We start from the raw sequence: 27,379 nt of genomic DNA on the forward strand, positions 1-27,379 counted from the left end.
CCTGTGAAGAGCTAGAAGGAAAGATCTCCTAAAGGTTCACCCAGGAAGCAGCAGATAAATAGGAGGGGTGGTGGTGGTTCTAGCACCAGGAAATTTAGAAAAGAAATAACTTCCTTTTTCTCCGAAATATTCCTTTATGCCTCTATACACTACTTCCCCTTATGGAAAAGTTCCCAGAATATGAGCTAAATAGGTTTTAAACATGGTCTCCAGGAATTTTATATGGATTAGGCAATTGAATAAGTATTCCCCAGAGAAGGCCCTTCCTGAGTAGCATCAAATAAAGAAATTCAAAAAACAGGAAGAAAAATGCTAATGTGTACAAAAAAGTCTGTAAATACTATAATTCCAAGAGTAAGTTACATTGATGCTTCAAAACAAAACAGAGTGAAAAACTATCACATTCATACAATCTGCTGTCTATGTTAAATCACATAATCAGAGGAAACTGAGACCAACCAGGAAAGTCACAGTCATTCAACAGCATGTCACGCTGCAGAGGAGCTGGCCTAAAACCCCCTTGTCCTAACATCTAGGTCAGAACCTGTCTTTAGGCTTCACCCTCTTTTTTTCTCCAAAGAAATCATACAATCACAGATTATTCTTGCTGGAGAGGAACTCGTAACATGGTTCCTTGTTTTAGAGATCAAAAAACTGAAGCCACGAGAAATTGAATGCTGCCTTCTGAGACAATAGTCAATTAACAACCAGCTCAGGGCCATAACTCAGATGCCATTTTCCGACCAGTGCTTTTACAAGTTTCTGTATTCTTCACTAGTAATAGAAGTTAGCAATCACAAAACTGATGTTGTGGAGAATTGGGGGTTTGGTTTGATTTCTTTGAACTCCTTTCTATGGCTTACTTACAGTAGGCATTTAAGCTTACATTTTAGCCTATCTCTGATACACAGCAATTGAAATTTGCATCACTGAGTAGTATCGTTCACTGGTCAAAGAATCTTTGCCTGTTTTCCCTAAGACTTTTTTTTCTTTAATTATTTGTATAGAATGTGGAAACAACTATATTTAAAATGGCAATGCCTGTAATCCCAGGGGCTCAGGAGGCTGAGGCAAGTTCAAAGCTAGCCTTAGCAACTTAGCCAGACCCTAAGCAACTTACTCTGTCTCAGAATAAAATATAAAAAGGGCTGGGGATGTTGCTCAGTGGTTAAACACCCCTGAATTCTATCCCTGATACAAAAAAAAAGAGACAACTTATAGCATACTTTAAATGTTTGGGATATAATCATTTAGAATAAGATTTAAATGACCTGTTGACATGGGTGTCAATGATTGTCAACATGGTGATCATTTTGATATCTTTTGAAAAGAGTCCATCTCTGTGATGAGGGTAGGGGTTTGTATGAATTGAATCAAAATGAACCTGACCTCTTTTGCTTAGTTGCTGGTATTTACAGGGTTATATTTATTTTGATTCAATTCTGGATAGTTTCTATCATCCCCTTGCTCCTTTATCCCTACCCCCTGGTACCATCACACCATCCTTTTGTACTGTCATGGTTTGATATTCTTAGTCCTTCTATAATATAATTTCTAGGGTTTATGGTTTTTTTCTGTATTTAAATCAATTCAGTCCCCACCATAGTATTTTTTACTATTACCCACTGCCCTCTCCTGAGATCTCTGATATCCTCTTGGGTACCTACATTGTATCATCTCTTTCTGCGGTGCTTCAAACCTTGAATGCTTGAACTTGAAGTTCAGTTTAGCTGGGTAAAGGTTCTCTTGGGTTACCATTTCTTTTCCTCAAACATTACAAACATAGTTCACTATCTCTTTGGTAGTGTGCATTGGCCTTGAGAGAGCCGAGGCAGCGAGGTTCTCCCCTTTATTTGTGACTAGCATTTTTAGTGAGGAAGCCCATGAGGTTTTCAGTGCCTTTGCCAAGCAGGGTCTCACTGTGGATTCCAAGCAGTGTCTCACTGTTAGCTCTTCAATATCAGTTCAGCCTTGACACTGTGGCAGCTCAACTTACCTCAAGAGAACCAACTGAATCTTGGTTCTCCTTCATTGTTGATTGAGCCATGCCCCTTACCCCTGCTGTGAATTCAGTCATGTTTATTCTATATCTTGAATCTTTAAAAAAAAAAGAGTGTAAAGTATTCTTTATTTACTTATATGATGGCATCAGAGTCATTTAAATAAAAATAAATATATATTAGTGCTGTAAATTAATTGTTATATGGATGTTGCTTTACAAAGAGAACAACATATTGTATTTTGCAGTATGTTCATGAATTACTAATCCAGCTGGACTATTTTTTTCAAAAAAAGTAACATACTATTGAAAACATTTTTTTGAGATTCACTTTGTCCTGATTTGATTTTCTCTACTTTCTGAATTCACCCCGCTCAGATTTCATCTCTTTCTGTTATCATATTTCTTCACTAAAGTTTTATACTTTCTCTTAAAGATGTTTGCTTTTTAAATGACAGATCATGTTGGAGATGTCTTTTGAGAGATGGGGAGCCTTTCATCTAAATGTCTTCCATGTTTCTTTCCTGTAGGACCTGTTCTCCATCTGCTTTTTGGCTTAAATGTTCTTCGTTCCTCCTCCTTCACCTCTTCTTTTTCTTGGGGGAGGGGGGCGGTGGGCAGGGCTAAGGGTTTGCGTAGTGATGAATGTCTTCTCCAGTGGCACGGGAACACAACCTTATTCTAGCCAAACAAAAACAAAACAAAAAAACACTGTCACAGTAGTGAAAGTATGATTAGAGAGGTCTTTAGTTTGGATTAGACTGATCTTGCTCTGACACATCTACCCTCAGTTTTGAACCTTGAAGTAGTCAGGAGTCCAGGGCCACTGAGATGTGCTATCCCAGGCAGCACCCTATAGATCATCCTCTCTGTGGCTGAAAGCACAAAGACACAGTGACAGTTATCATGCAAGTTTTTATCATATGTAGCAGCCATCACTGTCTCTTTCCTTCCTTTGCCCAGTCTTCCTAAGCCACCGACCACCCCTCTGTGGAAGTAATTGGTGGGTCATTGTCACTGTGGTTCTCTTCAGCCACCTACCCCCTTGCTCTCCTGAATGCTGAACTATCATCAGGGCCCTTTCCCACACCTCCCATGACCCACTGGTCCCTAGATTGGAGACCTCCAAAGTGTCTCTCAGTCTTTAGTAAAATCAGTTACTGACCAAGGTCTAAGGAGTTCTGTGGTTCTCAGATTCTTCTCTCTTTTAACACAGATTTCACAGTGCTTAACAGTTATGCTTTATACACTGTAGTTTGAGCCTGTGACCATTTTATTTTTCATTAATGAAAGAGACTTTTCTCTACTTTTCATTCTTTTTCTCATTTAGTGAGTTTCAAGGGGAAAAAAAACCAATTATTTTACCCTGTAATTTAACTTGAAGTAACTCTTTCTCAGCTTCTATATAAAATAAGACATGGTATGGTGGCTTACAGATGACCACAATTTTTGACACTTCTTGTCAAATTTGTGTCGATGAGATACTTAACATTGGTGTCTCTGTGGCCCCCTTTTGAGTCTCTGTGACTTCCTCAGCTAAAAGAATACAGATGAAGTAATGCTGGAGTGTTTTGAAGCCAGACCATAATAAACTAAGTGTCCACTTCATGTATCTTGAAACACTGAGAGCCAGGAACTGCCATGAAATTATTGCTACATCTTGAGACCACCATGCCAAAGAACACATGGAGGCACTCCTGAACCACTAGGCACCATTCCGTATTCCATATTTCATGTGAAGGCCTTCACCCCAGAGCACATAAACAGAAAATTAATTTTGCCCCTACAATTGGGTGGTAGGGATGTGTGCATCAGAAGACTGGGACTATTTTGAAGATATTTGCTTTATAGCCCAAATAGACTACCATCTTTGGTACTAGCTATGTAAACATGATTTTAGAACAAATAGAGAATTAAATAGAGTTAAATCCATCCCTACTTCTTTAGTTTAATGATCTGGGTCTTAGCCTAAAAGATTTTGTTCTCCTAAGTGCTTTCACGTAAGAATGCATTCAGCAAATCTATATGAGGACATGTTTCCCTACAGTTCATGACAACTAATTTATTAATTCTTTCTTATTTTCAGCAACATTCAATGGAATATTGTTTTTCTTTCATATTCAGTATTAAAATATGCTAACTACAAATAGGGAAATTTAAATTTTATCAGATATTAGGACCACACTTATAAATTCTGAAAGTTTATATCAGACTCCTAGATTTTTATAATGTTAGTGTTTCTGATGATGTTCTAGAAACCATTAAAAATTTCCTCAATAGCATAAGCCATTTTTAGCTACATTAAGTTGACTCAAATGTTTTTAAAATATTTGTAGGTTTTCTTGAACTTTTCAATTATTTTGTAAAGAGGCTCCTGAAAACTATTACATTTTACTTCTTGGGATAATATACCATGAATCCAACAAATACATGTAAATCAATAGGGAGAAATAAAACACATTTTACTATAAATAGAACAATTTCCTGAAAAATTTTGTATGTACTTTTCTTTCCATTTTTTTTCCTTTTCTCTTAAAAGAATTAGCCTATTTGTAAAATGTAGACACACACACACACACACACACACAAACCCAAGAGATTATCAAAACCTTAACCAACATTTTGAAGGTTGCAAGAAATATTGTAGTATTGCCTCTTTGTTTCTTTCTTTTCTTTTCCAAATCAGCAGTGGCCTAGGATGTGACCGAATCAATTTTCTGTTGTTGTCATGAGAAAAGACACATTTGCATAGAAATATATTTACTACCTAATTCTGAAATATCCCACAGGAGATAGGACACTGAATATAGATGATAATATCTTATTTTGGGTAGTGAAGCAAGATGCATGGGTGGAATGAAATACAGAGCACCTATTTTCCCTGAGTGTCATCACATTTTTAATCCTCTAAATACATTTTTCCATGATATATACTTATACTTATCGATTGATAGTAACTTACTGGAAAATTTTTTGCTTTAAAGTAGATAAAAATTTTAACCATTATTTTTGACAGGGAAAGGGAGAGAAAAAATTTTGAGGATAGTAGTCAAGACATAGGATAAAATATTTCATTCTTTGGGTGGAACTTGAAATATCATGCCCTCATTCTTCATTGTAGGCACGTAAAGCCTTATCTCTGGCTGCTGAGATGCCCTAATCTTGTTTGCTTCCCCCTTATTTTTCTCATCTCTGCCAAAAGAAAAAAAAAAGAAGGAAAAAGTGCTGAGTTTAACAGAATTTTTAGTTTTGGAAGATTCTAACTCACTTTGAAGTTAGAGATTATACATTTACATAAATACAGCTGGATTTTCTTTTTAGGTGAAAAAAAAATCTCAAGTCAAAATCACCTGTGTTGTACCAAAAAGAAAGTAAGGGAAGTAATTAAATACCTAACCATGCAATTTCAATCTTGGAAGCAGAATTTAGGATAGAATACCATTCTTTCATGGTTGATTCCTACATAGATTTGGCTATAAATGTATAGATATACATACACGCTTATAAACACCTGTATATCTATATTCTGAATGTATATATGCAGTTATTCTTAAGCATTCACAGGGCATTGGTTCCAGGGATACTCCACCTACTGCAATCATAGCTACAGAAATCCACAAATGCCCAAGTCTGTTTATAAAATGGGTAGGGTTTACATATGACCTATGCAAATTATGCCATATACTTTAATTATTTCTAGATTACTTATAGATTACCTGTGATAATCAGTACAAAAGTAAATGCTATGTAAAAAGTTGTTATACTCTGTTGTTTAGGGGAATAATGACAAGAAAAACTATGTATAAGTTCAGTATACAGTTTTGTTTAAGTATTTCAGTCTGTGGTTGGTTGAATCCATGAAATTGGAGCCTTTAAATACAGGAAGTCAAATGATACATACATATAACTTAAATGTGTTTGTGTACATATATGTATCCACATATATATGGAGAGAGAACTAGACTGAAATGTGGGTATTGTTTCTTAGCTATGGATGATTGTTTAGTCCCTTATATTTATTCAGATAGTATGAAGAGTGTTGTGCATTCTGTTGGGGGCATGCTAAATTAAAAATGCCAATTAATACCAAAATAGTGTTATCAAGTAGATAGTTTGATATACTAGCCTGAACTTCAGGAGAGAAGACTGTGTTGGAGATGGCTTTCCAGTAATTTGCTTACTAAACTATTCAGTGCCACATCAGTGGATGAGGTCACTGAATGTGAGTGTTGAGAAAGAGAAGTGAAGGCCCTGGGTAGAGCTCTGAGAGACACCAACATTTAGGAACTAGCAGAGGAGCCAGGATTAAAGATAGAGGAAGCCCGGGGAATATGGGCCTACTGCAAGCCACATGAACAAAGTATTTCAAGGAAAGAATAGTTGACTTTGCTAAATAGTGCTGAATATTCAAGAAAAGCAAAGTAACATTGAATTTGGTCACACAAAGCTTGCCAAGAGTTGTCTGTGCACAATGAGGTAAAGGCAGCCCAGAGGGGAGAGATGGAGGAGAGAGAGAGAGGAGATGTGGAAGAAGAGATAGGGAATAAGAACTGTCCCTCAGAAGCTCAGCTGTGGAGGAATGAGAATGGAGCAGCCTTTGTCAAGGATGGAGGATCAAGGGAGAGGATATTTTAAAGGTCAGAGGTACAGGGTGCCATTGTATACTGGTAGAAGGAAATGGTTGATAATGCATATGGCAGGGATCATTACAGCACTGAGTCCTGGGGGTAGCAAATGTACAAGTAGAATAGTTGGCCTTTGCTCAAAGAAGGGACCAGGAAGAAGGCAGAGTAAGTTGATGCAACTTCTTCTTGTTTAAAATTACTCAACGGAGTATGAGTTATGGTCATCAGCTGAGAGTTCCTGTACAAATTTTTAATCTGCTCCCAGCCTCATGCTTTCTTCTGACATTGTTGTAAATTTTTGAATATATATTTATCTCTACACACTAAAAAACATCTTTAAAGATGAATATGTGAAAGAGGAAGGGCTCTGTGAATGAAGAGGGCAATTAAAACTTTAATGGGTGCCGAGTGACTATGACATCTGTCGTTCCAGTTGTTGCCACAGTGATCCAGTGATGGGGCTCACCAGGCTCACGTCTTTTCTTCTCCACCATCATTTAGAAACAAGACACTGGGGTGAAGGAATCAAACTGCAGATAGGAAAACTAGTCTTCCATCGCACACACCAGCGAAAGAGCCTGTATTCCCATTGGTACTACCAGTTGTCTTTGTTACTGGAATTTAAAGATGGATAAAAAAACGAACACAAAAACACTGATGAGATTTATGTTTAACAAAGGATTGCTATTCTACCCCAGTGGCTCCTGAATCACCTTATGTGACAGAGGCTGATATTTACAAGAGTATTTTTAACCAAAGTAAAAACAAATAAAGCTGTTCTATTATAATAGTACAACTAAATAGTAAGGATGAGAATTTAACACTGGGCAGCATTAGTTGTTTCTTTTTTGAGTGTGCTGAACTGAAATGCAAGTGAAGCTATAATCACCACCCCTGAGGGTATTTGTGACCTTTGTCAACACAGAAAGAAAATATTTATAGTCTGAAGCTATGCTTCTCCAGTATTATGGAGTAAATGGAAAATATAATCTGGTTAACAAGTTGTACTTTTCACAAGAGGCCAGAAATCTTAGAGGATTCTGACTTTGCTTTCTCCAAGCCTTACAGAAAAATAAACATTTAATAAAGTAACAAGAATGTTAACCAATTCTGTAAAACAAAGACAAAAGGAAAATACTGAAAGTGTAATGTTATCTCAAAACATATATACTTTTTATTTGAGCATCTCAATTGTTTATAACTAGAGCAAAAAATAAATAAATCAAAAAGAAAGAAAGAAAAGATGGTCCCTTAGTAGAACATTATTTAGTAAAAAAAAAAAAAAAAGTGAAATATATTCACTCTTTCAGCCAAGAAACATATTTCAGCACTCACCATTTTAGAAACCTTATCCTCATGGGGCTTATATACCTATGGGAAGACTCAGACAATACCTATAAATTAATAATAATATAAATTATTAATCATTTATATAATATCTTAGGTAGTGATGCATTTTAAAGAAAAGTAGAGTGAGGTCAGGAGGATTAGCAGTCCTGTGGCTGGGGAAGTGGAATTCCAATGTCCAAAATGGTCAGCTCAGACTTCACAGCCTCCAGTGTGGCTCTCCATCTGGGCAGAGTCTCTGAGGGAGGAGCGTGTTGAGTGTTAGAGATGGTTATGATTTAGGGGAGGAGGCTGTGCCCACCTAGGAACAGAAGATATGTCAGAAATCTCTGTAACTTCTCGTCACTTTTGCTGTGAGTTGCTCTTTAAAAAGTCTATTTTAATAAAAAAGAAAGAAAGGAGGAGAAAGGAAAGGAAAGAAAAGAAAACCTCTTCAATCACACTTCTTTGGAGTGTAGTGACTTTCCCTCTAGGACTCTGACTAACACATCTGACCAGCCTCTTCAGCCTCTTCAGTCCTGATTTCTAGTCTCAGGACTGATGTGGAATGTTTGAGATTTCCCTCCCTGGACCCTGATGTCTACTCATTAATTATTTTAATCAGCTACAGGTGACTTCCTGGCTCATTCATTAGAGTAGTTGTCCAAAGAAATTTCTTCTTTTTAAGCTTCCAATATCTATTTCTCTCTTCTTCAGGAGAAATGAACATAACTCATTTTGGTTCCTTCCCATCTATCTCAACATTTGAGTTTATTTTCACCTAATGTTATGCCAGATTTGTGGGACCCCATAGACCTCCAGGAGCCGAATCCAATGCAATCACACAGAGTCTTTATTGCAAGCTCGAGCCTGGACTCACAACAATTCCCGACACAGCGGTCCCAGGGAGTGAGCCCCAGTCCTTTGTCCAGTGAGATTTTATAGGTTTTGAGGGGATACTCTATGCATCACAACATCACACAGCAAATCATTCCATACCGTGGGAAAGTCAAACAACTCTTATCATTGATTAGCACATTCACTGGCAGGAACAAGTTGTGTAGGGGTGATTGGCTAGTACAAGAAGGGGGTTCATTTGAACTGATTGGTTTAGGCCACGAGGGGTGTACGTGCTAAACTACATGGTTTCCCAACATGTTATCAACCACCATAAACTACTTGGGGGTCATCTGGCATTCCAGGTTTTTTCCCTGTCTCATGCTGATTGGAGATTGCTAGGGGGGTTGCTAGGGGTCCTCACCTGGCCTAACTGAGTCAGGGACACCTGGCGCCTCAGACCTCTTCTGTTACTTATAGACAACTCAGCAGGGTGGGTATGTGCTTAGGAGTGCTCTGTGGGTTTTTCCAAGGACAAGGGTCAAGCCCCCTTCCTTAGGACAGGCCTTGAGGTAGAAGCTGCTGTTATTTATTTATTTTTTAAAATGGAGTCACATTAGTTTCTCACTAACTTCTCAGGTACCCCATCTCTCACTTTCTGGGGGAGGGGCGACTTTACTATTTCACAATCAACCTTCTTATCTTGTCTCTTAACTCTCTTTCCTTGGGTCTTTGCTGCATTTTTCCATGAGAATCTTTGTCTCCACTGGATCCATATTTTCAGCTTATCAAGTCTTATGCCTCCTAAGTTATCAGTTCCTCAATTGCTTTTTTTTTTCCTCCAGCTATAACCCATTCTGCTCTTCACTATCAACTTCTCAAAGGGATATCTGAGTTTATAGAAACCTTCCTTATTTTGAATTGTTGTTATCAGTCTCTCAGAAGTAAGATGGCCAACTTTTGATCCTGTTCAACTTCCCTTTTTACATTTCATCCTATTCGATTTTGCTGTGTTCTCTACCTTTATTTTTTAATGTTTTTATTAGTGCATGATAATCATATATAACAGTGGGATGTGACATTCATATATGCACATAATTTACTCCAATTCCTTCCCCATATTTCCTCCTTTTCCTCCCCACCTCCCTCGCCTGTTCGCTTTCCTCTACTCGTATGCTTTTTCTTTTATTCTTTTAACGTGCGTATTTTTTAACATCCTTTAAATCTATTTAGCTTACCCCTTTGGGGAATGGAAGAAGGTGGATCAGAGGAACCCACCATCTCATAGCAGCTCCCAAAGAATGAATCAAAACAGCAATTTGTCTGTAGCAAACTGAGCCCAGAGCTAAGAATTGGGAAAGATACTTCCACTTGAAACTGTTAAACTGAGCCCTAAGATAAGGAGCCTGGCTAACACTGGGGTGTGGGGGGGTGACTGAGATGGATTAAAGTCAACTCAAATCTGGTGATCCCTGAGTCACCTCTTCCAAGCCTAGAAGGGTCTTGAAGATAGGGTGATACATGCTACACAACTTCACGCAGCACAGGAACTGAGGCTCCCAGAAGAAAGGGTAACAGAGTTGGCTAAGCAAAAAGGGAGAGGAGATCCACATACAGAATGCCCTAATAAATTTGACTGGTTTGGGTCAGAGTAGAGAACAAACAAACTTGCACAATGTCTGAAACCCTAGAAAGAAAGGATTTTATTTCAAAAATAAATAAACTGGCACTCACAAGGTGGTACAGTGAAACTAGACAGTAAGGCTCTACTCCTCCACAGAGCAGAACCCACCAGTGAGAGAACAGCTGACCAGAGAGCCAAATCTGGATTAATAGTAATTTACTTTCTCTAATAACTAGTTTCTCAACCTATTCAAGAACATCACCTCCATTTCCCAGTTGGATTAGTGAACTCTGGAGAACATTTTCAAGAAGCCTTTTTTTAAAAGGTTTATGAGCACGTGGCTTCTTTGTTTTGAAGTGGTTGTACTTAACTGGGGATTAGTTTCTCCTCTTAGTGAGGTGCCAGAGACTGCAGGTAGCAGCAGGTTCATGCTGAGTGGGAATATGGACACTTTAGGTAGTTGACCAGCCCAGGGCATTTAGTAAAGGGAAAGCAACTAACTAAAAAGTCCCCTTACAACAATAGAAGAGGTGAACATTCCATCACACTCCATCTGATGGGAAGAAATGCAAGCAATATGTAAAAAGGCCCCACTTCTACATAACATTGCAACAAGTGATCCCATAGGTCCACAGTGGAGGAATGCCAGATAAATAAATTTAGAAAATTGATCATTAAAATGATCAGTGAATTAAAAGAAGACCTAAGGAATGAACTACAAGAGAAAATACAGGACATGAAGCAACATTTTAATAAAGAGATAAAAATTCTGGAAAGGAATCAAACAGAAATATCTGGAAATGAAAGACATGATAAATCAAATAAAAAATTCAGATGAAAGCATCACCAATAGATTATAGACCATGGAGAAGATGGATTTTTTCAGGACTTGAAAATAAGATATAAAACCTTGAAAACACAGTCAACTTTTACTTGATTCATCTACTGTCTCCTTGAACTTCTCTCTGTAGCTTTCATGACATATAACTTTTTTCCTTGTCTTTCCCAGTGTTACTGGCCTTAGTTATCTCCACCTCTGTCAATGGCACCATCATCTCCTCAGTGGACATAGAGACTTTGGAGTTCTGAGAAATGTTAAGGAGATTAAAACAATTTGGTGCTGGAGTGGACATGGGAGGTGAGAGAGATGGAGATGTCTGCTGTGTACAGTTAAATGGATAGCTGATAGTGGTATCAGTCAATGAGACAGAAAATGCCAAGACTTTCAGATTTTATGAGGGAAGATCGTGCTTTGTTCCTGGACATTTGGAGCTTGAACACATTTAAGACTTCTGTATTTCCCAATAACCATGTCTTCCCCAATGTAGTTTCTTCAGCCTCCAACCTCATGCACTCTATCCCTCTACCTTCTGGTCGTAGCAGATCATCTCTGTCCCCGGGGCTTTGCCCTGCCATTATCCCTGTATACATGTTGTTCTTTCAGATTTGATCACCCATCAGTTACCATCACACCCAAATACTCTTTCTCAGGTTACTAGAATCCTACTCTTACTTAAACATCAAGATTAAATGAAAAATCTACTAGAACCATACTTATTTTACCAGAATGGAATTAATTATCCCCACCTTGTGATTTCCATAACACTTCATCTATTACTTTGGTTGGTGCTCTTACCATATGCATTGTATTGTAAATATTTGTGTTTGTATCTCCCACGAGACTGAAACTCATCAAATGGAGGATCTGGATCTCATTCCACCTACAATAATCTTACAACACTAGTCAATGCCTTGAACATAGTAGGGTCTCAATAAACACGGATTGTGTTTAATTGCACTTAGATTTGTATTAATATAATACTGATACAAAAAAGTTCTCAGCAAAATTACCTTTCAAAATCTATTATCTATTAATTTTTGTAAATGCAGAGATATTTAACTATCAAAATTTTTTTCCTACACTTCTGCTATATGGATTTGACATGCAGTTAAATATGACAAAGCAATGTATTCATATTTAAAAACTATTTGATGTTAAAAACACAGACATTCACCAGAAAAATACATAATAGTGATTGATTCAATGACGTCTAAAAATTAGGGAAGCATTTAGATGTACTGATGAAAACTGAGGTTTACTTACTCATTTAAAAAATAATATTATACTAAGAATCTGAAAATAAGCAATAATATACTAAAAATCATTCAGAGATTTTTTTTCTGCTCAAACCTCAAAGAATTCAGTTTGTTTTAGGCAAATGCATATATCCTAGTAAGGTAATAATGAAGATTCCAGCCACTAATTGTAAAGATGGAAAAACTTAGTTTCTGCCCTCAAGTTTCTCTCAGTCTGCCTGAAATGATGAGCATATATAGACCTAATTAAATTGGAGAACTTCTCTGCTAGTGTCGTATTCTCTCTGAAAAGTCCTTCAATGATTCCACAGAGAGGTTGAATTTGAGCCAGACTTTGAAGGATAAGTAGAATTTTGCCAGGCATAGAAGGAAAATAATTCCAGGTAGAGAAAACAGAATGAATGAAATACAGAGCCTTGAAAATACTTGGCCTATTGAGAGAGGTTCTGTACAGAGATGATGGATGGCTCGTGATGCTGCAAGACTTATGCAGGATTATAGAGGCTTTGAATTTCATGCCAAGGAAATTGTAAGTTGTGCTGTAGAAAATGGAGAGCCATCTGGGGTTTTTAGTCATTGTAGTAACCACATCTTTTCAAAGTTTTTGACAGTTAATACCAAAAGCATCATGGAGAGTAACTTCATAGGAGAGGAGGAGGGGAGGATATCAGCCAACCAAATATTGATTTCCCTGTTCTTCACCATCTACTTGTTGTCATTCTTCAGGAACAATCTCTAGCTGCCAAATGGGCCCATAACAGCAGATTTAAAAAATTCAGGGCCCTCCACCTCTCTTAAATGGATAATTTGATTTTTTTCTTTGTTTTTTTAAAATGTATACATCAAAATGATTGTACTTACATAACTCTCTTTGGAAATAGAGGAATAAATGAGATGATACCTGGTCCATTTAGCAAATGTGGAAACCAACTGTGCAAATCCTGTGCCAGAAGTTGTGGTAGAATACATTGCTTTTCATTCATCTAATATTTATTGAGGATCTGTTGTTTTAAATAATCCACTTGTTTATGGACTATGATAGGGAACTAAAAACTTAAATCTTTTGAGTCTTGGAACTCTCATTTTAATCAGGGATTTAAATGTTAACTATGTTATCCATACAAATATTAGTGCATAATTATAAATTGTATGTGCAGTAAAAATTATGAAGGAATTTAATTAAGGATGGCAAATAGGAGTAAGACACTATTCCTAGCAATAGAAACAAGTCCTTCATCAGGTGACTTGCAGATATTTTTTCCATCTGCATTTTATTTTCTTAACAGTTTCTTTTGCAGAACGGTAGTTTGGAATTTAGTGAATTCCAACTTACCAGTTTTTCCTTTCATGGATAGTGGTGTTGGTTTTGCATCTTAAAACCTATTGCCAAACACAAGGATATCTATCTAACTTACATGTTGTCTTCCATGAGTTTTGTATAAGATACATATGGATTCAAACCATCTATAAGTTTTACATCTTACATACAGGTGTGTGGTCCATTTTGAGTTAATATTTGTGAAAGAGTAATCTCGGCTTCTCATATCTTCCTTTTTTCTTATTTCATGTGGTTATCCAGGTGTTTCAGCACCGTATGTTGAAATGAACTTCCTATCCTTGGAAATGTATATTCTAGTAAAAGGATAATACCAGTAAACAAATGGGGACTGAAGTGACTTAACTAAATTTTTATCCTGAAGGATGAATAGAATTCTGCCGAGAGATTTAAAAAGAGGAGGCATTTGAGGTACACTGTGAACACTGAATGAAATTTCATCACACAGATGAGGCCAAAAAAGGAAGTCAAAACAAAGGGGTAAATGGAGAGAGCTCAGAAGATATAAAAGAAACAGGAACAGATTCAATTAAGCTCAAGCAAAAAGTGTTTTGCTGCAAATATACCAGGAAGACAGTGTGGATGGTATTATAGAAGGCTTTGAATGCTAGAATGAGGAGTTCCTTTCAGTGAGCCATTCATCATGTGTATGAGTGACTATTATTTGCCAGGCACTCTCATAGATGATGGGAACACAGCAGTGAATCATGCTAGTACTCCATCTCACCAAGTTTACAGTCTGACAGGAGCAAAAAAACAATAAACACACACAGAGAGACATAAACACACATGAGAGAGAGACAGACAGACAGAGAGGCAATATAAAAATAAAGCATGAAGAAGCTGTTGGGAAGTTCTGGATAGAAGATGTTAACTTACATGGACTGCCCAGGAAAGGACTCTGATCTGTGTAGTATTACAAGAGTTCTGTAGGAAGTGAGGTCCCCCTTTATAGATATCAGTAGAAAGTGCATCCCAGTCAGAGGGAACAGCAAGTCCAAGTCTGTGCCTTAGAAACATGCCTAACATATTTAAGAAATGACAAGAAAGACAATGTGGATGGAAAGAATTAGCAGAGGAGATACTAGAGAAAGAAGGAGGAGTGACAGGAGTGGGGGCTGACGCACATACCCTCTAGGGCTTTGTAGCCCATGTTGAGGCTTTGGTTATCGCTTGGTAATGGGAAGGCAGGGCCTCACAGCAGGGGAGTGGCATGGTGGGACTTATTTTTAAAAAGTCTCTCTGGCCACATGTTGAGAAGAGTGTAGGAAGGCAAAGGTGGCAGCCAGGAAACTACCTTGACCTGTCGTTGCCATCTTGGGATGCAACATGGTGGAGGTGATAGTGGTGAGGAACATCTAGTCCTAGATAAATGTGGTGATGGAGCTTATGGGATGTGAATCTAGATTGCATGAGAAGTGTGAGAAACAGAAGAGCCAAGGGTGTCTCTGAGGTATTGGTCATGAACACCTCAGAAGAGTAGAATCTCCATTTACCGAGCGAGGGAGTCACGGTGGAGGGGCAGGTCTGGGCCAGCGAAGGCCAGAGGGTAGCTTGGGAGGTGGTAAGTCCACCTAGTAGACTTCCAAGTGAAAGGTTAAATAAACAAGGGGTGCCTAGGTGTGGAGCTGTTCATGCAGGAGTGGCATTTACAGCTATGAAAAATAAAAGGAAATGAATGTGGAGAAAATATAACTCCAAGCACTGAAGCTCAGGAGAGCCCAAAATGTGACAGAAAGTTAAGGAGCAGGGGAGAAAAAAAAAAAAACTAAACTGCAGAAGCCAGTGAAGCAAGGAAGAGAATCAAGAAAAATGTACTGGACTCTAAGACAGATGTGTTCATGACAGTGTTGGTTAGAGGCTGCTTGTAGGTTAAGTAAAATGAGGACTTAGAATTGACTATTGGAGTTGGGCATGGTGGTACATGTCTATAATCCCAGCGACTTGGGAGGCTGAGGCAGGAGGATCACAAGTTCAAAGCCAGCCTCAGCAACCACAAGGCACTAAGCAACTCGGTGAGACCCTGCCTCTAAATAAAATACAAAATAGGGCTGGGGATGTGGCTCAGTGGCCAAATGCCCCTGATTTCGATCCCTGGTACCCGCTCCCACCAAAAAAAAAAAATAGAATTGACCACTGGTTTTAGCAATGTGAGGTCATTAGCATCATTAACAAACAAACAATGACCAAAAAAAAAAAAAAAAAAAAAACAAACCTGTTTCTGTAGAGTATGAGACAAATGCCTGAAGAAATAGAAATTATTTTTTTTAAGTTTTTTTGTATGAAGCAAAGAAATGGAACCGTAAATAGAAGGAACTAGAAATCAGAGGAGGTAGGGGTTTTTGCTGTTTATGAGACAGGTGTTTTGACAGCTGAAGGTGAAAAACAAATGATGGAGGAATGAGAAAAGCAGCCGAAGAAACCATGCCCAGTAGCAAGTGAACATGTGGACACTAGTGCCCCAAAGGAGCAGGTGACCTTGGGGGCTGCATTTATTTATAGAGTTCATTTCCTTTCTTTTTAAATTTCTTTCAGTACTCAGGTGTGAACCCAGGGCCTCACACACACCGGCTCCATCCCCAGCCCCAGTGGATCTAATTTGTTAAGCAATGAGAAACCCTTCAGAGTCTTCTGAGGGAATGTTATGGTTCTTAGTACTCCTTACTTATTCTTTTCACTTTGTACCAGTGGATCAAACAGGTGCTTAAAAGTATGTCCCAAAATAAACAATGAAAATACAATTCTCCTCACAATGGAGCAGGTGTCCAGAAAAGACTAAGAAAACCATTGCATTGAACTCAATGACTTCTCTTAGTCTCCACGTTACATCAAGATCTTGGCAGAATTTTGGAAAGTCACTAAAATGTTCCTCTTTGAAAATAAATTTTCTGGTACCCCAAATCAGGTTTTTAATATGTCAGTTTAACTTTTTCAAATTATGATGTTATTTATTTGTATTTCTGTTACATTTTGCTGAATTACCATTTAAAAATTCATACTTTATATACAGAGTTACAAAAAATTGTGCTGTGAATGGATAATCATGAATGTAATGCACTCCACTATTGTCATGTATGTAAGAAATAAATTTTAAAAAGGAAAAAAATTACCATACTTTGACTACCAGTGACCAAATACTACATCAGACAAAACTGAAAATCCAATAAATGAGAATATTTCTGACTCACCACCTCATAACAGATTGAACCACACATAGGAATTTTAAAAAAGCTGTAAATTCATAGCAAATTAAGAACGATTCTTGACAGAAATCATGGACCCTTTTGATCATTCGTGAATAAAGTTTTATATGTCGTATTTTCTCAGTGGAGATGATAAAATAAACAGCAAAGATCAAATGTATTAGGGTATTTTCTGGTATGCTATCACTGTATTTAGGAAACAGAATCATGGGGGTTTTTCATCTCATGTATCAAAAAAATTATTTCTGCTCTGATCAGTAATAAGTTCTTAAATCAGAAATGGTTTTTCTCCACAGACATGAACGTATTCACACCAAGAAAGGCAACTTAAACAGATCTCTAATTTCCCTTCTGAAGGATGTAGATGATTTAGCAACCCTAGAAGTTCTGGATGAGGTAAGAATTCAGTTTAATTAAACTTAGACATTCCAGATTTTAAAACATTTATTGGAGTGATGTGGACAGGGAATTCTTTGAATTTCATTGTAAGTCTCATGCTTTGTCTCCTAACTTCCTGATTATCTCTTCCATCTTCAGTTTTAATATATAGAACTCAAATTTCTAGATCCTCCCAACCTATGTCATTTAAAAAAAATTTTTTTTAGTTATACAGGGACACAATGTCTTTATTTTGTTTATCTATTTTTATGTGGTGCTGAGGATCAAACCCAGTGCCTCACATGTGCGAGGCAAGTGCTCTTCCACTGAGCCACAACCCCAGCCCCCTAATGTCATTTTAAAAAAATATTTATTTTTTAGTTTTAGGTGAACCCAATATCTTTATTTTTTTAATGTGGTGTCGAGGATCAAACCCAGTGCCTCACATGTGCTGGGCAAGCACTCTACCATTTTTTTTTTTTTAATGCTCAGGTGAAAAGGTTGTGAGGTTCCCCCAAACATAAGTTGTTGTTTCACAGAACTTTCTTCTCCTTAATTATTTCTGGTAATCCCAAAAGTATCATTTACTATGTGCCTCTTATAGCCACCACATATAATCCTCTTCTGCTCCATCCCTCAGTGACAGTGCCCAAAAGCCTCTATGATACCTCAGAAGCTTCCATTGATCCTGCTCAGACCTGCATGGGATCAGAAATCCCCTGTTCTCACCCAGCTTACCTTGTAGGGCACTGAATTCTGTTTGTAATTTCTTATTCCAGTTATCTCAGTCCTAGTTTAAGTATCTTGTGTAAAGGGTGCAAAAAAAAAGCCAGTAAATTATAATATGAGCCTTCTTTCCCCTTATCCCTCTTTATTCCAGATCATCAGATCATTAGAGAAATAAATGTTCTCATTTCAGTAAAAGTTGGGACGTCTATCCTGCCTCATCAATAGCTTTTTGTTTCTTAATATTTCTAATATATGTCTGAATATTTTACTCAGAAATACAACAAATCAAGAGCCCTGTTCTGAACAGAAGTAATCTGCTATATATCAAACTTTCCAATTATGTAAATTCCTAGGCTTGTGGATTATAAAGCTTTCACTAATCATGTTGCTGACAATATATTATTAATATATTAAGTACTGAGTTTGTTTCTTTCCGTTGTCTAGGTTATATTTTGTTCATTTTTTCATGTACTATATAAATGATGATTTCTGACACTATTAAAATTGATCCATTTGCTCACATGATTTATCAACTATGAAAGTTACTTTTTGAATTTTTCCCTCCCCTTAGACATTGGACTGGTTAGAAAATTTGATATATATATATATATATATATATATATATATATATATATATATACACACACACACATATATATAAATATATATACATATATATACACACACACATATATAAATATATATACATATATATGGATATACACATATTGTTTGTAACATATAATGAGTTATGAGAATGCATTATAACAATATGCAACTTTGTGTTAATAATGTGTTATGTCTGTCTATATGTCTAATGTGTTATATGCTTGTTAGATAAATTTCAAGATAATAAATAAATGTAGTATATGAAGGAAAGAGAAAGAACACTAGCAAAGCAATTGAAAATATAGTGAATATAATTTTATTCCAAATCAAAGTAATTCAACAGCTTTGTGGAATGTAACAATATGTATGTGTGTCCCGTATTTTCTGTGTGTAACATAGTATCAAGCATAGAGATATAGTATGTCCTTTGGAAAATGTGGTTTACAATGACATTCTTCTTTGGCTCTCAGAAACCTAAGCAAATGCCTGTTGAACAGATGGGTACCTGCACACCTGATGTTACATTGCTTACTATGATTATGTTTCTTTCTAATTCTTCATCTAGATTCCAGGTGTTTTACTTATTTTTATTTACTTTTCAAATTGTAGTTGATTTTTAGGAGAGAGAAATTATTTTTATTTTCTTGCAGAATGCAGTCTCAGAGCAGCTTGAAAAGTGTTATTCAAGAGATCAGATCTATATCTATGTGGGAGATATACTCATTGCTCTTAACCCTTTTCAGAATCTGGGTCTTTACTCTACAAAGGTATGTGATGTGTTTGCATTCTCTTACTTTGTACAAATAATTATGTTATTCAGATTCCTAATTTAAAAGGATGTCAAAAAAATTTATACAGCGCTTTAAAAAAGAAGTGATGTAGTTACTGTTAAAACATAAAGATATGAAAAATAGATGAAGTCAAGTCTAGGTGCAGCTTGTGGTTTTCCTTGTTCCAAAAATATATTTCAGAATGTTAATTATATTCAGTAACTGGTAACAGTTCTGTACTACATAGCATCTTACTAAACTGATGTCTATTTATATACTTAATATCTGTCTCCAAACCAATATTGAAGAATCAAAAGTGCAACTACATTGTTTATGTGTATAATACATACTTAATGGCTGCAAAACTTCTTGTGACTTTAAAAGTTCCTTTTCATTATATTGATTGGCTTTCTTACTATGATATTAGAAGTGTCTTATGAATATGAATATATAATTATCAGTGATTCAACCCCTAATGGTTTAAGTATAGAGTTACACTTGGCTGTTTTTCATTTTTAATTGGACCTATTCTTTTCTAGCTATTTGCATACTCTAGAAAATTATTTAATATTTTACCTAATAGTTATATTTTGCATGTGAAAACTATATAATGTTAACCTCTACCAACCTAAAATTTAGAAGCCTTGACCTAAGTTTCAGAAGAAGTTAGGCTTTAGCAGATTTCTGTTGCAAATTAATTGTGTGATCTTGTACAAATCAAACAAGACAATTTAGTTTAAATGAAAGGAAATAAAATAGAGGCCATATGCCAGGCATTATTATATCCAAGAAGTAGTCAATAAAATGATACCAAATTATCTTATCAAGTATTTTTAATTTAAACAAGTAATAGTACTTTGAAGCCTTAAGTTTTGCTGCAGAAGTGATATGAATATTTTATTTTGCATAACTTACAGTTTGGGCATACATGTATATATGTGTGTGTAATATTTTGTTGGCGTGTAATGGTATTTTATTCATATTCTGCTAAAAATTAGTGTTTTATCTGTGAAGAGTCCGGAGTTTAAACAAAAGCAGAAGCAAAACTAAAAAGTCCTATAAAACATATATATATTTTTTAACCTTTAGCATTCCAAACTATATCTTGGAGCAAAGAGAACTGCCAACCCTCCTCACGTTTTTGCAATAGCTGACTTAGGATATCAGTCCATGGTCACATATAATTCAGACCAGGTAAGGCGAGTAAAATTCCCCTCTTGGTTTCTTGTGTGCCAGTTGACTTTTCTGAGGATGAAGTCTCACCGTGTCCTTTTTCCTCATGCAGTGCATAGTTATTTCTGGAGAGAGTGGGGCTGGGAAGACGGAAAGTGCTCATCTTTTAGTTCAGCAACTGACGGTGCTTGGAAAGGTACAATTTATTTCTTCTCTGTCCTAGCAGAGATATTTGTTGTATTTCAGAATTTCATATAATTAATTAGATTAATATTCCCTAACTCCCACATTCAATAATGGAAATTATAAAGCACAATTGCTATCATTTGAGTTTAAAATAGAGCAAACAATATAAAAGGCAGATACATTTTTCTCAAGCAAGGCTTTATGAATGTGACCTTTCCCTGCTTAGCCCCAAAGCACTTGCTGAATGCCTTTCTCTCTTTGCTTTTGTTGCTAGCAGGTTAAAATATAGTATTGCACAAATGTCAATTGACTTTAGTATTATGTATATATTAGGAGTAATCAATGACAAATTGAAGCTTAAAATTACCATTGTCAGTAGCATCAAACAAAACAAAACATGCACTATGTAAATCTAAATTTTATAAAATATGTGCAGGATTCATATGTTGAAAAATTAGAAAAAAATGATACATCTAGAAAGAACTAGATAAATACAGAGATATACCATACTGATGTATCAAATGGTTCAATATTATTAAGATTGCAATTCTTCACAGATTGACCTGGACATTCAATGCAATAACAGTAAAACTCCCATAAGGTTTTTTGGGTGGAAATTAACACACTGAATCAAAAATATATATGGAAAGACAAAGGACCTAGACTAGCCAAGTAATTTTGAAAAAGAAAGCTGGAGTATTGATTCTACTTGTTTTACAGATTTATTAAAGTTAATAATGGTCAAGAAGTATGTTATTTTTATATCTATTTTATTATCATTATTGACTCATAATCATACAAATTAGTGGGTTTGACTGTAACATTCTTATACATGCACATATCATTCTTTGATTGTATCGACCTTCCCTACCACCCTCTCTCGTCCTCTCCTTTTCTCCTTCCCTAATAGACCCTCAAGAAGTATGTTATTAAAGGAAGGGTGAAAAATGATTAATGGGGGAGAACAGAGAACACATATTTTTATTTTTGACAAAGGTGCATAGTCCATTAATGAAGAATTAATTTTTCAACTAATGGTGCTGGGATAATTGCGTATGCCAAAAAATACCAAAAAAACATGAACCCCAATCTAGACCTCACAGATTATTAAAAAATAACTCAAAATGGATAATAAACCTAAATGTAAAATCAAAAACTATAAAACTTCTAGAAGAAAACTTAGTAAAACTTCTTAGAACTCTTGAGTTAATCAAAGAGCTCTTAGATACAACATGCAATGTATAATTCGTAAAAAGAAGAATCAGATTTTACCAAAATTAAAAGCTTCTAATCTCTGGTGACACTGTTGAAAAATGAACACACAAACCACATTCTCAGAAAATGTTTGCAAGTCACATATCTAATAAAGCTGTATTTAGCTGTATCTAGAATATATGGAAACAACTTTAAAACTCAATAAATCAAATGACAAGAAATAGACAAACTATTTGAACATTCACCTCAGCAAAGATGATATGTAGATTGCAAATAAATCAAAAGTTGTTCAACAGACATTTGAGAAGTGCAGATTAAACCACAATTAAACACCATTAAGCACCTATTGAACTGGTTACAATTTGCTTTTAAAATTGCATAAGAAGTGCTGACAAGGCTGTGGAGCAGATGAGACTCTCATGTGTTCCTAGTGAGAACACAATGTACCACAGCCACTCTGAAAACAGTTTGGATGTTTCTTATAAAGCTAAATTACACTTACCACCCAGTTCAGCAATCCTCCTGCTTATCCAGAGGAAATGAAAACCCACATTCACACGAAAAATTCTATTGACATTTATTTAGAGAAACTCTATTAATAAACTCCAGAAAGTGGGAAAACCCTGAACTAGAAAATGGGTAAACCATAGTGCATCCATACAATGAAATATTACTCAGTAATAAAAAGGAATAAACACTGATGGAAGTGATAAATCTCAGGGGATAAATCTCCAGTGCATGGTGCTGAGTCAGAGAAATCAGAGTCAAAAGACTAATGTGCCATAGGATTCAACTTATGCCTCATTCTTGTGATTTTGAAATTTCAGGAACAGAAATAGATGGATGATTGACAGGAGCTCAAAGTAAAGGGAGGGATTAGCTCCCAAGGATGGAGACATAATTGTGAAGGGTGAAGGAACTGTTCTATATGCAGACTGCAGTGGAGATTAAGTGATTGAATGTTTGTAAAACCTCTCAGAGATGTACACTATGAAAGGTGATTCTTTATGTAAACTATACCTTGATTTAAAAAAAAAAACAGAAATTGAAGATGGAAACTTTGATATTCTAGTAGAGCCCTTAAAATAAGACAAGAATCATGTTTTCTCATTAGGCTAATATCAAAAGAAGTCATTGATACAACTTACCCTTGTAAAAATTTTTATTGTGATCTATCTTGTTACAACTAGAGCTATGTTAAATATATTGCCAGCACCGTGATTATAGGAATTTTGTGTTGTGAAGTACCAGTGATGCAAAGCTAGACCTAATCTCTCTATAAAACTGTGTGGCCACATGGGTAAAATAGCTGCTTAATTGAGTCTAATTCATTTTCAAAATGATGAGTAGAAAGAATTCCATGTTCCTATTAAACACCAACTGACTGTAATATTTTCTCTCCGGCAGTTGGTGTGGGGTATACATGTGCTTTGCTGAGTGGTTAGTGTGACCTCTGCCCTCCAGGGCTGTGGCCCCTTGGGGCTGGAAGGGCTGCCAAAGACTAGGAAGACAGGGGCACCACTGCAGGTCTCTCTTCTCAGGCCCTTCCACTCCCCTTGCCCAGCATCTTCCCTCTCCTTAATTCTAGAATAAATATCATGCTAAAGGTTTTAAGGACAGTGAAAATAAGATGCGGTACAGGAAGCGGGTCAGTAAGGCATAGCATAGTCCTCGGGCATAGAAGGGCTGAACACCTGAATTCATGTACTCCAGGGCCACCCTTGCTCTTCTGTCCTGATTTGTGGACCAACAGATTTTCCCATCAATAATGGGTTAACCATGTGTGGATGCTGTTTTGTCGATGTCAGCAAAGTTGTTCATCTAATCTCTTCATCTTGTTCTAGATCTAAATGTGTGATTTAATGTTGTTGTTGGTATGTGTGTGTGTGTGTGTGTGTGTGCACATGCATACCCTGTTATCAGGTCTTATCTTGTTCTTTTTTTACTTACCTCTTTGATGAAGATTTACTAGATGCAAAACAACGGGTGTTTGCTGGATAGGCTGTATCTTGGGAATAGTATTCCCCTGATCCTTCAGTAGCAGATCACTGCTATTTCATACAGGTGGGCTGGAGATATTATCTCACCCTTTTTGTGGGTTTAGGGCTAGCCAAAAACATTTTTAAAGAGCCAGCTTTGTCCCAATACTCCCTAGTCCCCTCTTTCACCCTGTAGTGCATCTTTTAAAAGACTCCCAGGGTCCTTATACAGCTTGAAAACCTCACTGTGATCGCCCCCTCTACAGTCCACTCAAATTCTAGTGTAGCCTCTGTTCCAGAGTTAGCCACTGCTCCTTTCCTGTGACTTAAAAAATACCTCTGCCTTTAACACAGCTGAGCTCAGCCAGGTATTAAGGACTAACCCTGATAATGATATCCTTGAGCAGATTTCTGCCAAGATGTGGAGGATTAGAGGATAGGAAGGTGGACATGCTTTTCTAAAAGTGGTTGGCTCTTAGCATAAATAAATTCTTACTTGGTGGAGTTTCAGGTAAAATGGTAAAGAAGAAAAACAAGCCTAACATTTGCTTGAAGGGAAAAGCATAAGAGATAGAGGTGGGGTAGGACAAATAGAAGGATACTATGTTGGCTCCCATTCATGATTCTGAGCTGCTCTTAATGCTCACGATTCCCTTTCTTCCACTTTTGAATTCTCAAGTTAACTCTACTCTCTTAGTTTCAGGCTTAGGACTTTCTTTGGAAGCAAGGGAAGTGGTTCTGGATCTGGGGAAGATTTGGATGGGGGCCCAGGACAGTGGGATAGGAATAACAAAATGAGACGTGTACCTCAGTGTGCATAGTCTGCTTGTAAGTTGTGTTTGTCAGTCAAGCACTGCACGGTACTGCACTGGAATAGAAAAGTGTAGATATGTCTTCATTCACTTTTAAGAAAGCAGGTGGGTGAACACATATCCTAGATGGGGAATACAGGCCAGGCTGTGACATCTGATGACAGACCAAGAATATGCTCCCAGATGTTTATGTCCACATAAAGTGTTTATCAAAGAAGAGACATCTTATTATTGACAAAGTTAATTTTTCACAATTTTTTTTTTTGTATCTTGACCTTTCCTCCCTAGGCTAACAACAGAACCCTGCAAGAGAAGATTTTACAAGTGAACAATTTGGTTGAAGCCTTTGGCAACGCCTGTACTATTATAAATGACAATTCCAGCCGATTTGGGAAATACTTGGAAATGAAATTTACCACTTCTGGAGCTATAGTGGGAGCACAGATTTCAGAATACCTTCTGGAGAAATCCCGAGTTATCCACCAAGCCATGTAGGTTCATGTGAGATAGCTCTTGTTTTCTGGGAAACATCAGCAAAGTCAGTGCTTCTATTTGAATAGTCAAAGGTCTTTCTCATTCAACAAACTGATGTTGATAACCTACTATGATTGAAAGCAAAGAGCCCCGCAGCACCAAGTTACTCTCACAAATGTTGCATCCAGTAGAGGAATTAACAAATAACCTAAAAAATCATGCTATCAGGCAGAAAGCCAAACCAATCAGAGAGGTACTAACAGAGTAAATGAAAACAAGTTTTCAAGTAGGAAAGAATACATTTCTGTATACAAAATCAACTTGAAATTTAATTAGAAATAATGAAAAATTATAATGATGCTATATATAAACAAATCTTTATATTAATTCTGTTCTTCCTGTGTTTTCACATAAAGGACCAAGTAAAAGATTTAGAAATAGGCTGTATTGTATTGCCATTTTTTTAAAAAAAAATTAGTTATACATGGACACAGGATCTTTATTTTGTTTATTTACTTTTTTTATGTGGTACTGAGGATCGAACCCAGTGCCTCACACGTGGGAGGCAAGCACTCTACACTGAGCCACACCCCAGCCTTCTGTCTTTCCATTTTTGTTGCTAACTTATTGAAAGCATTACTATCTAGATTGTTTTGATATTAGATTGAGTGAGTTCCTTTTGGCAATGTATAGTTGAATGGCAAAATTTCCCCTGCCATCTAATTATTCCAAAAGATTTTTATTGTTATTATAGAAAACTATAGTCACACATTGGATTTGTAACCTGGTAGTCATATTATTTTTAAAGAAAGTGGGATAAGTTAGAATCCTAGTTTTTTTCTCATGTTGGTTTCATGCTAAACATACTCTACTGTAGCAATCTTTCCTGTTAAATTCATAAGAACATAGTCTCATGTTATACATTAGTACATTATTATTTAATTTGTAAGTGTTTGCAAATTTGCTATCATTCAGTTTATAAATAAATCATGAATATGGACTGGAGGTGTACCTCTGTGGTAAAGTGTGTCATTAGCATACACAGGGCCCTGGGTTAAATCCCCAGAACAGAGAGAGAGAGAGAGAGAGAGAGAGAGAGAGAGAGAGGGAAATACAAATAAAATTCATATTTTATTCATATTCACCCCTCAATTTGGATAGTCATCCTTGAGTCCTCCATTCAAAATATGTAAAGAACAAATATTAGACAAATTTGGTTTTGAATTATGACTCCAGAATATGTTAGTCCACCTTGGGTAAGATATTTAAAACTTGAAGACCCTTACAGGATCTTAAAAACACTTATGGGACCCTTATAAGACCTTAAAGATTGCAACTTATTCTGTGTGTGTGTGGGTGGGGGGGTGTGATATATTTAAAATTTACTGAACCTCTCTGCACCTCAAATTTTTTATCTTTAAAATAGAAATAGCATTAGTACCTACCTATCAATTAAGATAATGCCTAATAGTTTAAGCCATTAGTAGTAGTGGTCATGATGTTGATTGCTGTGAAGATTAGAAATGACATCTACCATAGACTTGGATCATTGAAGGTATTCAATAAATGACAGCTGCTACTACTGATGTGTGTCCATTACCCAGATCTTAGTGGTCATTCAGAGCCTTTCCCACTCAATACCTAGGGGGACGTTGGGATCTATGTATGTAGGTGTGGAGGCTTAACTGGTTCTCAAGAGTTATTTGTTCTACTCTCATACTTGTATAAGCCTCTCAGGCCTTTGGGGACAGAACTACCCAGTAACCTGTTGATATTTAGACGGAGCCACCATGCTGTGCAGTGTCAAGCAGCTTTGTTCCCAGTTTGTTCTATGAAGTTATGTGCCAGAGCATCACTCACATAGACCACTGTGCCCAGTACCTTCTGGTTCTAAAAATAACAGTGTGCTGGGTGCAGTGGTGCATGCCTGTAATACCAACAACTCGGGAATCTGAGGCAGGAGGATGGCAAGTTCAAAGCTAGCCTCAGCAACTTAATAAGGCCATA

At 36.6% G+C, this 27,379-nt stretch overlaps 1 protein-coding gene across 1 annotated transcript in view; it reads left to right on the plus strand.

Annotated features, from left to right (window-relative positions):
• Positions 1-27,379, plus strand: part of Myo3a (myosin IIIA) — a 203,283-nt gene that overhangs the window by 68,039 nt on the left and 107,865 nt on the right. The window contains exons 9-13 of the mRNA XM_046442267.2: positions 17,344-17,443; positions 19,414-19,530; positions 20,623-20,727; positions 20,819-20,902; positions 25,187-25,389. Of these exons, the coding sequence (XP_046298223.1) occupies positions 17,344-17,443; positions 19,414-19,530; positions 20,623-20,727; positions 20,819-20,902; positions 25,187-25,389 (609 nt within the window). The remainder of the gene's footprint in view (positions 1-17,343; positions 17,444-19,413; positions 19,531-20,622; positions 20,728-20,818; positions 20,903-25,186; positions 25,390-27,379) is intronic.

This window comes from Marmota monax, unplaced genomic scaffold (genome assembly GCF_021218885.2).
Source record: "Marmota monax isolate L192 unplaced genomic scaffold, Marmota_monax_Labrador192_F-V1.1 WCK01_AAM20220418_F8-fsc00072, whole genome shotgun sequence".
Classification (NCBI taxonomy): Eukaryota; Metazoa; Chordata; class Mammalia; order Rodentia; family Sciuridae; genus Marmota; species Marmota monax.